We start from the raw sequence: 13,166 nt of genomic DNA, 5'->3' as shown, positions 1-13,166 counted from the left end.
GTACAACAAACTAAAGACATCATTCCCAAGAGAAAATTTAATTTTGCATCAGCTGTCCTTATTTTTTCCTAGAAATAACTTTGTGAGTTTACCTCATTTAGGGAAAAAAAGTTTATAATTTTATCTGGATTTGAATCACAATTATAGGATTGATGCTATTGAATTCTCAGGGTAATGATGGAAAAACAACTTACTTGCGTTAGCGAATATTCTACTCCCTTCTGGCTCATCGTGGTACTTCAATGCCTGCTCTTGCTTTTTTACTTCTTCCAGCTCCACATGCACTTCGCGCATCAAAGAAACTAAAAAAAGAAATGACGGTGATAACAATATTTTTCAAGCTCAAGTGAATGACCATATCAATATATGTGTATGAGGGGTGGACAAAACTGAATTTTAATTATTATTTTTAGTTGTCAAATTAATTATTATAGAATCTACATATTGTATTACGGCTTATTTACATACTGTTTTGCGGATGGCTAAAAGCATCGATTCTCAATCGAAATGCTTGGACTCCCAGGGGTTCACGGCCTTTTTACTGGTGGGTTCAAGGCTCAATTATATAGAATTATAAACAAAAAATTAAGGCCAAGTTGAAAAAATATATATAAATAAATTACTTAAAAATTTTTTTTAATTAGATTAACGTGCAAAAGCACCGCTGCAGCGTTGGTCGACTGCAGTAGTTAAATTGTTATTTTGATTTGATAAAACTACTTGTGACGCCATCTTTCAATAGGAGTATGAAACTTGTTTTGATTATGTCGCTGTCTACTAGATGACAGTGTTAACGCATCACATTTACTAGTCCTGGATATAATCTCCTCCATTGTTCGAGAAAATTCTAGTTCTCACTGATAGATATGGCTGTAGTTTCTTCCATCTAATTTTTTTTGTTACGGCACAAATAACTATTTCGGCATATAGTTAGGCAATGTTTGGAACCAAACCTGACGTTTTTCGAGTAATTAAACACTAGTTCAAGATGTTTCAACATGACTTGATCATGTTGAATAGGTTCGTCGTTCGAAAAAGGTCAAAAAAGTGTGTCGGTCTGAGCCTGATTGGTGCAACATAAAGCAGCTGTTCGACAGCTTGAATACATTGGACGCAAATAGTAGCCGCTTCCAACATTATTATGTGAATTCATTAACTGCCTGCTCTGCTGAAATAGCTCTCTCTAATTCCATTGACCAGATTATTCAGTGAATCCTCTTGAAATTGCGTCGCAATATTCGGTTGGCCTTTCTAGAATTTTGGTTGTCAATGTGATATTCTGTGTGTGTGACAGTGTTGTCGTTGTTGTTTTTTAATGTACTTTTATTTCAAAAAAAAAAAATGAATAAGATGCGAAATGTGTCCATCTTACCAACATTCTCCATGCTCTGAGTAAGCAGCGCTTCAAAGGTATGGAGACTGTAACTTTCTGCGTCGAGGCCGCGTGCCAGGGCATTTCTCAAATGCATCTCGTACTCCATGAGCAGTTTGCTGGTTGGTGAGTTGGCCGAAGGAGCGTTGGTAGTCGAGGGCCTCTTCAACGTATTGCCCATGGCACGTGCCTCGCCCATGCCTTTTCGCTTTGTGCTGCCCCCACCAACTCTGGAGCCGCGGACGACGTGAATCTCTTCGTCTGCAGTTTCTTCATCGGAACTTGGAAAAGCCACGTCACTGTTCTCGTTGCTGGAACTGGGCGTGGTGGCATAGCATAAGTTGTCGTACAGGAGGTTGTCCGAAGGTGGTGAGAGTTCTCTGTCGGCCACCACGTCAAGGGCTGACTTCGAGGACAACGAGCTCTTCTTTTTATTCGTAGACGAGGGAGGAGGAGGCTCCTGCTGTTTGCTTCCACTCTTGGATTGCCCCGATGACCGATTACTCTTCCGCTCACTGGACCGACGGCTGGTAGATCCGCTGCCGCTCTGCTTCGCTCCGTTCTTGGTGGCCCTTGTCGAGGAGGAGGAGGTTCCAGGCTTCGGTGGCTTGGGCCTCGTCATTAGTTTTGAACTAGCACCAGTGGTAACAGGTTTCTCCCTGATTTCGGGTTTATGCATTTGGTTCATCACCGTCTTCTCTTCCATGGAACTGGTCGAGGGAACAGTGCTCAGAGGACGCTTGATAGCTGCCCCTTCGGGAACTCCCCCGCCTCCTGGATGGGCTCTGTCAGACACGTTGTCCGTACTTTTGCTCCTGGTGCGAGCTTGAGCTTGTATATCGTGATCACTGCTGGATCCCTGCCTATTCGGTATCGCCATCCCCATACCCATGCCGTAGTCCATGCTCTTGGCATCTTCGGAACGCCTTTCGGATTGAGCAGCAAATTTGGCTCGTGCCAGTTCCGTCCTAGAGAGGACGTGGGTGTCGGACTGTCCGACCGTAGTGAGGTTAACGTCACTTCTCGTTTGTTTCACGGCCCCGGGTATCGGGGTCGAACGCCTCAGCGACGCGGAAACATTATCGTAAACGGATTGACTAGAAGGGTGAGCGGAGAGACGTCCGTAAACGGACTGGTCCTGGTTATCGGCTGAGCGGCTCAAGGACTTCGGTAGCGTGTTCGCCGATCCCGACGGGTCCATTCCTGCTGCGACTGCTGCTGCGTACCTGGCCCGGCCATCTCTGGCCCGCTGCATCTGCTCGATGGTCATTGCACAGGTACACCTTGGTTCCCTTCCCTTGGACGGGGAACTCGGAGTTGACTGCGGCACTTTCTTGCTCGGCTTCAACTTCAGTTGCTGCTGATGAAAATTAAAACAACAAATATGATTATCATCGATATCGACTATCAGCAATTTAATTTTTATGATTATCAATAAGATTTGATAGTGAAAAATCGAGAGAAATGTTATTCCTGCAACAGCACCAATGATGATGATTTGTATATTGTGAATTTTCAAATTAGATATTGATTAGATTCAATTAGATATTTTCATTAATTCATAACTGACAACCAACGTTCCCTGTGATTTTGCTTTTCTCCCTGCTGGGTATGACATTATGGCGTGTTTCAGTATTTCACTTGTTTTCAGTGTTGCTTATTTTGCTGATGGTAAAAGTGAGAGTCCATGGCAGACATCAAGATTTCTGGTGGGTCCACGACTAAAAGTATTCCTAATTACTAAAAGTCCTCTTTGTATCACATTTTTTCTTATGGCTTCCCTATCTACAAATTGAAATGGTTTTTTTCCCAGTGAATTTATAGGGAACAAAGATTTTATAGGCCTAAATAAGGTAGACCTCTGGAGCCTTGGCTTGGATTTCGTGAACTTACCTCTCCTTCTTATCTTAGTTCTAAGCAGGGTAATATCAAAATCATGGGCCCAGGGCAAAGTTTTGCTCACGGGTCATGTACTTAGCCTGAGCTGACAGGGTAACAGCTTACGTATTTATAAGCTTACTCTGGAAAACCATATAGTTTTAGATCCTGGTTTATCGTATAGTAGTTCATCTACACTGGATACTAGTTCATCGTATCGAGATCTCATATATTTCATAGCTCAGACTATATCTGGATGAACCCATGAATTAGAATGAGCCTGGTTCTATGAGCTATGCTGCTGAATTCTGACAGTAGGTACACTTTTTCCCATTATTTTTCAACTGAAAAGCTCTATTTCCTGTCATCTGATTTTTTTTCACAGCTCGCTGTGATCCCGCCATAATCACCTACCTATCATGACTGTCTATCTACTTGATTTTTACCTGTGGTTCACTTAAAATATCCAGGGACCACAAGTGTGCCATATGGACTTGGATTGAGAACCGCAGGTGTATTATGATGATGACTTTGTAAAGGACCACACACCGTGAAAATGCCCCATTGTAATTATACTATCCTGAAATATACTGACGTCCAAAACAAAACCAAGAAAATGCTGAATGTTAAAAAGAGCAGTTCCTGAGAGCAGCTGTTGAATGTGCCAAGAGAGCAGCACCAAATTCAGCTGCTGATGGTGGATATTTTGAAAATATTGAGATACAAGTCTCATTCCTAGTCCAGTGATAGTTGCGTCACAGCTTCATCTGTCGGAAATTCATTTTGAATTAACTTAATAAATTTTGTGTCCTGTCACACAAATCTGTTGTCAGTCTGAATCTAATCTGTAATTGCTAGAACTACTTTTATAACGTCAAGCGCTTTCCTACTATTACTTTTTAAAAGCCACCATTTCAGACCCCTTGCAAATGGAAAAATACAAAGCAAACTTTAATTCAAATAACAGAAAATAACGGATTTTCTAAATAAGGGATGCACAGCTTCCAGACCACGAAAGCTATTCGCAAGAAAAAGTATCAATCCACACAGTATGATATGTGCACCAGTTTGGGACCCGTAAGTGGCAGCTGTATTTCATGCCTGTCCCGTAGACTGTAAAAGTTGTGCACCCCTGTTCTAAATAGTGAAAAGTTTTAGTATAAAAAAAAAGGTTAAAAATGACATAAAGAAACAAATGAGTTACACAATTTAATGCGAAAATAATAAAAAAAAATATTTAAAAAAACATTGAAAATATTTCAGATATATGCAGTCAAATGCAGAAAAATAACTTGGTAGAAAAATAAAATTAAAGCACTACACACACAACATACAGGGAACTGAATAGCACGCATCTGGAAATAAAAAAAAAATCAAATGGCTATTTTTTCCTACTAAATTATTAAAACTACTTAAATCGAGATATTTCACATTAATGAAAAATTTAAATCTAATATTTTTATCTCATTTATTTACATTATTTTTTTTAATAGCAAATCGGAACATTTTAGCATATCAAAAAATAACGGGTTTTTTTTTTTTCTAATGCTGTTTCTTTGTTATCTATTCAAATAAAGCGAAAAGAAATCAAAATATTCTAATTATGTGTAAATAAAAAGAAAATTAGCAAAGAAATAAGGTGAAGGAAAAGATAGAAACTAAAGGAGAAAGAAAGAGAAGAAGAAGAAAAGATAAGGTAGGCATTTCCTTCCTTACCTTTGGAGGTTCCAACTTCAAGGAATAGGAAGAAGAGGCCTTCCTTGAAAACTTGAAATCCGGCGACTAAAAGAAAGAAGCCGGTGGTGGTCATAGGAAAAAAAAAGAGCAAAGGTGACAAAAATAAGAAGAAAAAAAGGAAAGAAAAAGAGAGGAGATATAACTACGGTATTTGAAGAAATTAAAAGAAACTGAGAAGAAAGAAAATGAACGTTCTTTCAAGAATTAATTCTTTAAATGATTTACAGACGAAAACAAAGAAGACGTCTCCCAGAGAACTTTTATTAATTTTTTATATTTTAGAAATGGATGAATTATTACTATTTTAATTTCATTTACACGGTCGAACATCTCTATAACAGATTTCAAGGGACTCATAATGGTTAATTATACCCAAATGTTAAATGTGTCCGATCTAATTTTGATCAATCTGCCAGCATATATTTTATTAGGAAATAGAGTAATAAAAGCATAAATACACAATGGGGAGGGGGGAAATTACCAAGAAGGCTCTCGCTGGAAATCGATCCTACCGTAAAATATATAGAGGAATATATGCATGTCATCCAACAAAAAAAAATATATACACCACCAAATGAAATGCGATTTGATTGATAATAATGTTACGAGGTAATCGTATACTGTAATAAATTTCTGTTTTTTCTATGGTCCGCTATAGGCCAACTGAATAAAATGACGCTGATTTACAAGGTCTTACTCATGCAATTTACAGTGCATCTAATATCAGTACACCTTAATAGAAGTGGCCATGAGCGCCCCAGTTCTATTGGAGCAAAGTAATCAAAGACTTTTATTTATTCTAAAATTATTTTTTATTTATTATCAACTTTAACTGTATAGTTCTGAAATCACTTTCTTCACCCATTCTGGAGAAGTTTCTTATTAATTACTGATTAAATAATTGATTACATGATTAAATTTAATCTGAAATCACTTTAAATGATTCTTTAATTATTTGTTTCAGTAATACTGATATTATTTCCTTCTCAATATATCTTTAAAACATTTCTTTTCAACTAATGGTGAAATAATTTCTATCACAATAATTTCGAAATTATTTTCCTCAGTGATTTACAAGTTATTTTTTTTCACCAATTCCGAAATCGTGTCTTTTATTAATTCCAGAATTTATCGACTCTTTTAATGTTTTCAACAATTTTCTAAAAATGGTCGGTGAGCCACGACAAACAGCTCCAAGAGTGTGGCCCGCGGACCATGCGTTAAAGACCCCTGCTCTAGGGGTTATTTTTTGTTGATAATTAAAAAAGGAAGTTCGAATTTCACTGAAAGGTGATACTGCAAAACGAAAAACTCTGCATAACACATAAAATGCAACAAAAACAGTGTATAATTAATGTTTTTGACAATTTGCGGCAGAAATAAAATGATCACATTTCAATATCAGCACCCTTCTTAGCTCGGGATTCATCTGAACGGGTGAAAGGGTGCTCACGTTGAAGCATGGTAGTTTTTATGTCACGCAAATTGTCATAAACATCAAATATACCGTTAAGAATATATAATATTATGCAAATAGTGATTATTTATTATGTCCTCTTTCACCTGTAAATAATCGATATCACATATCTCTGCAAATCTCCAACATCGTGTTAAACAAAACATGTCAAGATGTCACGCGAATCATCGAGATCATTCTAAATGGGTTGTTGCGCCGCTTTTAATGAACTATGCAATCGTTGAAATTGTATCGAGAAGAAGAGATATTATTTGTCGGTCATATTCTATCTGTAGATCGCATTCCGTCAAGATCTCTGCTTTTAAATACGTGCAAATAGCTTTTCTGTGAATAAATCTGTGACTTCCTGCATTTTATTTCATCTTCTGCTCATTTCAAGGACTTGTGTGAGACATTATCCGGAACAATACACCTTTTGTGTTGCATTTTATTGGTTGCTTCGAGTTTTCCGTTATATAACGCCATCTGGGGGTAAAATTAGAGTTTTTTAATTAATTGAAGAAGAAAAAACCTTCTAGGGCATTATTTTAGTAAAAACCGCACCTTTTTATGTCGAATACTTGAATTTGTTGAAAATTTTGTATTAAGTTTTAAAATGTGTCTAGGACTTTTCACCCCCCCCCCACCCTGTACATTTGATTTTATTTTGAAGGTATTTTATTTATGAATATAAAAATATTTAAAAAAATTAGTAAAAATGCTTAAAGATTTCGATTACGGGGTATTCTGCTGTTTGGAAATATGTCTATTAAATCTAATTCAGAAGCTGTACTGTATCTTCAATGATCCATTATGTAGAGCTACGTTCTAGTGGAAAAAATAAATCAGTGCTATATATTTTAAAAATAAGTGAACATTCCTGAAATAATCTTTCAAAAGGGAACTTACACAGCATTCCCGGAATTGCTTCGCATCCACCGGTGAAGTGAAGTTCAAACCCCACGTGTCTCCAGTAGAAGGATCCTTCCAATATACGAAACATTCGGAAGCTTGCCCTAGTCGAGTTCCTAATAGAAATTTATACACGTATGGATAAGTTTCGTTACAATTTTTCATTTGCACAGCCATTTGTTTTCAGAGAAGAATTGAAAAATTACATGTTCATATACGTTATACACAAAGTGTTTTGCCAAAAAAGTGTCTGCAAATAATTAAAATTCTGCGGTCTATTTTAAAATTCAAGTGAAACAGATAAATGATCAGTAAAGAGAGCAGAACTGTTCTGTGATACTTGAACATCGAAAAATGATTATTAGAGGAAATAAAAAAATTAAAAGTTTTATATGGTGCACTTTCCAAAAATTGTGAAACGGTAAATATTCTACTGAAAGACCAAAGGAGTGAATAAAAAAAAATGGCAATCAATTTATTTTGCACCACCCTTACTTTTTTTTTGCACTGAAAAAAAAAATTGAACGCGACATTTGGATGAAAATTAGCTGAGCAAAATTAGCTATTTGATTTAAATATACTTGATTTTCACTACTTTCGAAGCGCACAGTTTTTGGGCATAGAGTTTCCGCATAAAAAAGTTATTTTTTAATAACTATACAACCTCTTCGAACATGAATGAAATATCTGAGTACTATACGTTATTTGGATACTTTTTCCAATTGGAAGTATGTCTCTAGGATCAACGGTTCACCAGTAAAATGTCATGCGCCATGACCTATGAAACCACCTGTATACGGGGTGATTATAAAAAAACTATCCCGACATATGGGCCCCTAACTATCATACCATTCATAGAAACTGAATGAAATTTTGGCATAAGGTATTTTTAGGTATGCGTTCAAGAATGATATGGAAAACAACAGTGTCACTCTAACAGTTACGGTTACAGTGAGAAAATTTCGAAAATATCAAATGGCAACACCAAGTTTTTTGTATTGGAATGCGATCTCCGTGGAGATCGCATTCCAATACAAAAAACTTGGTGTGAAAACACTAAATAGACTAAATACTTAAACACTAAATACTGAAAAACACTAAATAGCGTTGGAATGGCACCTGTAGCACGAAAATCCGCGGAGCTAGGTAAGGAAAAAGTAAAAAGGACTTTGCCGTGCACCAGAGCATTAATGTTCGTCTCATTCGTCACACCGTTTCTTCGGTTGAGATCCCAGCCTGATTAGTCCTCCACAAAACGAGAAGAAGAAATCAAGAAATGTAAATTTCGGGTTCTACGTAAGACACAGTCATGACTGACGTCATCCCGCTAGGTGAAAGAAAAGGCACTGCGAAATGCGAGCCACGTATGTTGCTTTCTGCCATTCCGAACAAGATGCCGCTTTCAGGGAGAGAACGTGGGGAAATCGTAAAGATTTATTACCTGAATGGACAAAATGCCGCAGAGACATTGCGTGTTTACCGCAGAAACCATGGATTACGGCGAAGCCCGTGCACTGTCAAAGCTGTACAGGACTTGATTCATAAATTTGAAGAAACTGGTTGCACATGCGATCGACCTCGGTCTGGATGACCTTCCGTTCCCGTGGAAGCTGTTGCAGAAGTTCATCAGACGATAAGCACAGTTCGTCCCGCAAGTGCACGCGGTGTTTCACGTGTTCTGAATCTGCCGAATTCAACTGTCTGCAAGATTCTGCGCTCTGTTCTAAACATGTTTCAGTATCGATTCCAGCGTGTCCAAATGTTGGAAGCGGGAGACTATCAATTACGGCTGGATTTTGCGAATCAATTCCTTATCCGGTACGATGAAGATAGCAGCTGGCCTTTACGCATTCTGTGGACAGATGAGGCGCATTTCTCGTTAACTGGTAACGTGAATTCGAAAAATTGTGTGCACTGGGCAGACAATAATCCACATGATGTGCTTGGACGTCCATTACACGAGGAAAAAGTGACTGTGTGGTGTGGTATAACGAGTACGTTCATCCTCGGCCCTTACTTTTTTGAAGAGGTTACTGCCAGTGATCTGGCAACGGCAAAATGCTCTATCTGAAGTTGTGTGGATGCAAGATGGCGCTCCTCCACATGTATGGTCTTCAGTCAAACGTGTCTTAAGTCAACAGTTTGGTGACAGAGTTATATCCCGTCATGTCCCGTTTCCGTGGCCTCCAAGGTCACCAATGGATTTCTGGCTGTGGGGATATCTGAAATCCAATGCGTATCAGTTTCGTCCGCAAACTGCATCTGATTTGAAAGATGCCATCAGAACTGCGATTCAAGAGATTCCTATTGCCATGGTACGTGCTGCAATGCTATCCACCATCTTCCGCATGCAAAGTCTCATCGTGTGTGAAGGAGGTCATGTGGAAAATTTGCCAAACACAATCAAATGCTTTATTTTATGCTGCTTCTCTGTCCTTATTGGTTGTCCTCACTTTTAGCCTATCTACCGCCGGTGATTTTCATGCTACAGTTGCCGTTCGAACGCTATTTAGGGTTTTTTACAATGGAGATCATATTCCAATACAAAAAACTTGGTGTTGCCATTTGATATTTTCGAAATTTTCTCACTGTAACCGTAACTGTTAGAGTGACACTGTTGTTTTCCATATCATTCTTGAGCGCATACATCAAAATACCTTATGCCAAAATTTCATTCAGTTTCTGTGAATGGTATGATAGTTAGGGGCCCATATGTCGGGATAGTTTTTTATAATCACCCTGTATATAAACACTTATGTCACACTCCAAACGACTGACGCAACGACTTTAAAGACAGAAAAATTCCCGAATTTTCATGCACATTTTCTTGTAAAAAAGGGGCATTTATGTCTATGCGAGTACAAATATTCGTCGGAATGATGCAACCATTTAAATGATGCGTCAAAGCCTGACTTTCTAGTCCATATAGCTAAATCACTATAGCTAAATCACCAGAGGGATACGAAAAAAAAAATATATTTTTCAGTTGAAAAGGAGGCAATCCTCATAAGGGACCTTTGCTCTACGCAAACCATAAAACGTAAAATCCCCAACGTTCAGCTTTTCCTATTTTATCATCCAAGGAAGGTATATATATTTATTTATATAGAAAGACTGCAGCACCACAACCTCTTTTCATATAAAGATATATATATTTCTATTATTATTTTGACCTGAATAAATTCGTGCAGTACTGTACAGTACACATTTCCCTAACCTTTCTTTTGGTCTTTCCCCCCCCCCCCTGATCTTTCCAACCTCCCACAAATACGCACACATTCCAGTATACATACATACACAATGGCGTGGCAAACAGAGACCCTGTTGAATAATTCAAATCAGCTTCCGAAAAGTTTAAAAAAGTAAAAATAAAAAATAAAAAAAATAAAAATGGAGCGCCTACATTTCGAAGAAAGATAAAACCCAGCGGCGGAAAATCGAATTCATGAATGATGCAAATTTGCGTGAACTAATATGCAAATTATACGAAATGGGAGGAGGAGAAAAGAAAGGGTTAAAACAAAACAGCACATCGTCGTATACTTTCACTTATTTATTTATTTCTTTAATTTCGTAATTACATTGATCCAAAGCGTCACGTCTTGAGATCGTCAAAACAAAACAGACAAATGATTAGAAATGTAAACATGGTCAAAAATTTTTCAAGAAATGAAAAAAAAAAAAATTATAAAGGAAAAAATATTTTTTAAACATTGTTTCTCTCTCTCTTTCTCTCATTTGTTTTACTAAATACTTCTGAAGAGAGAGATTTGCTATTCCATGTGTGATGAAAACAAAAATCAAATACGGGGTTTCAAATATACAGCGTTACTTCGTTACGTTTCTAAAGCTGTCAATAACATGATATCAGTTTTTTCCCTCGTCTAAAAATCACAAAATATTCGTGTACTACACTTTTGGTAATATTTAGAAAGCACGAAATGATTGGTTTTGAACCTTTCTTCAATCTCTTCTGTGTCTAAAATGTTCGTGAATTTCAGCCGGCGATTCGTGGCTGAGGTAAAACAGATTCACTACTGGTGGTTTTCCCCACAGTGTCAACATCACAATCAAAACCTTATGTAAGCGCCAGTAATAGGAAAATTCAGAAATGAGTTGTCGAAATCGACATCTCATTCATCTATTTCATCGTTCGAAATGAAATCTTCTACCCTTGCGTTTTGCGTTTTATAGGACTCTTGACTTACATATTTCTATTGATTTACTTTCGTGCAGCTCCTAAGGACAAAAATTTGAACTAATTTATAGGGTTCTGAAAAAATTCCCCCTTCCCGAGAATAATTTTTTTCGCAAACCGCATTCAAATATACAATTTTATTCAGTCTTTATGAATTTTTAAGCTATTTACGAATTCATGGAACACCTTGTATATGGTGGTCACGGAATTCTGAGCGTTTTCTCGTAAGTTTTTTATCGAAAATAAATTAATATATTGCTACCTTTTTTTTCTTCCGACTATCCTTCATTTTTTATCTATTACCTTGAGAAATTTTTCGAACTTTTTTCAGCGTTCCGTATTTGTACAATTTAGATGGATGTGGGCAGTAAAGTCCTCCGTGTGACTTTTCAGTATCACTTCGAATTGATTTTTACCATGTATTGAATTTCGAAGAGAGAGAGAGAGAGAGACGCAAATAAGAGTGATAGGGTGTGAAGTCTGGCAATATTTTAGATGTGATAAAAACATCCCAATCTATCTCGAGGGATTTTCTATCCCATGGGTGATGGCAAAAAAATAAACAAAATAAAAATACGTGGTCTCTTCGTTGCGTTTCAAAATCATGTCCAAAAAACAGGGTATCGTCCATACATTTTTCTTTCTAAACATCACAAAATATCTGTGAACCGTAATTTTGGAAATAGTCAACGCTCGTTTCAACGACAGCCCGTTATAACTACCGTTTCATTATAACAACCAGCACGACACGTTACAAATATTTTCATATTTCCTCTATGTTATTTTTTATCCAATATAACGACCAGTAAATATCATTCAAGTCCATTACAACGACCACACTCAGCTCTTACCCCGTTTTTTTGTTTTGCAAAAAAATAATGGACAAAATCCATCGTTGAGTATGTTTGACCTTAACCTTTGATACTTGAGGGAAAAAGGGTATGAAACAGATGATTTGACGGTAAAGCGTTATCACTTCTACGAAAACCCCGTTGGTTAACTAGCTTAGTACGTGGATGATCAGACCTGATTCAGGCCAAAGCTCATAATTGCTGATACTGCCACCAGATGGCGACTTATCCAAAGAAAGATCGAGGTATTCATTGCCTTCGTAGTCTAGTGCGCTCACTCGGCAAGTGAGAAGACGTGGGTTCGATTCCCCGCAAGGGATGTTGAATTTTTCTATTTTTTCCAAAATATATCCTTGGATCAGCCAGCTGTTAAAAACCGTAAGTGAACTTATTACTGCAATCGTTTGCATGTAGTGAACAATAAATGTTGGTTTTTGGCCATATCCATATATCCAATGCTTACGCAAGTACCAATGTTCATACTGTATTATGTATTTAATTTTTTTCGAACCAGATACATTTTTATCGTGACATCATAATAAAATGCAAAACATTTTTTTTGAACGTCACTACAATACAAACTTTTCCGGAGAAACTTTCTACATAACGACCTCCTCATATAACGTCCCATCTTTATGCAGAAGCGTCAGTATTATCACTATAGCGCCCGAGAGGCGTGGTGGTAAGATGCTCATCTACCACTATGAAGGTTGCTGTCACGGTTCTGGGTTCGAACTCGAGGGAGGATAAGATATTTTCCCT

General features: G+C 37.4%; 1 protein-coding gene across 9 annotated transcripts in view; it reads right to left on the bottom strand.

Annotated features, from left to right (window-relative positions):
• The window catches only part of LOC149076527 (protein still life, isoform SIF type 1-like), a 222,398-nt gene that overhangs the window by 116,451 nt on the left and 92,781 nt on the right, over positions 1 to 13,166 (bottom strand). For 6 of the 9 annotated variants that reach the window (XM_089244101.1, XM_089244105.1, XM_089244107.1 and 3 more), the window contains exons 4-7: positions 7,353 to 7,471; positions 4,967 to 5,032; positions 1,373 to 2,732; positions 195 to 302 (exon numbers count right to left, since the gene is read on the bottom strand). In XM_089244101.1, coding sequence (XP_089100227.1) covers positions 195 to 302; positions 1,373 to 2,732; positions 4,967 to 5,032; positions 7,353 to 7,471 — 1,653 coding nt within the window. The remainder of the gene's footprint in view (positions 1 to 194; positions 303 to 1,372; positions 2,733 to 4,966; positions 5,033 to 7,352; positions 7,472 to 13,166) is intronic. The other 3 variants (XM_089244106.1, XM_089244108.1, XM_089244109.1) reach the window with 3 other exon arrangements.

The sequence above is a fragment of the Pholcus phalangioides genome, unplaced genomic scaffold (assembly GCF_987345545.1).
Source record: "Pholcus phalangioides strain wild (caught in Gottingen) unplaced genomic scaffold, Ppha-v1.0 ptg000015l_1, whole genome shotgun sequence".
Taxonomy (NCBI): Eukaryota; Metazoa; Arthropoda; class Arachnida; order Araneae; family Pholcidae; genus Pholcus; species Pholcus phalangioides.
Note: the sequence above shows the minus strand (reverse complement) of the source record. Positions and strands in the feature narration are given on the sequence as shown.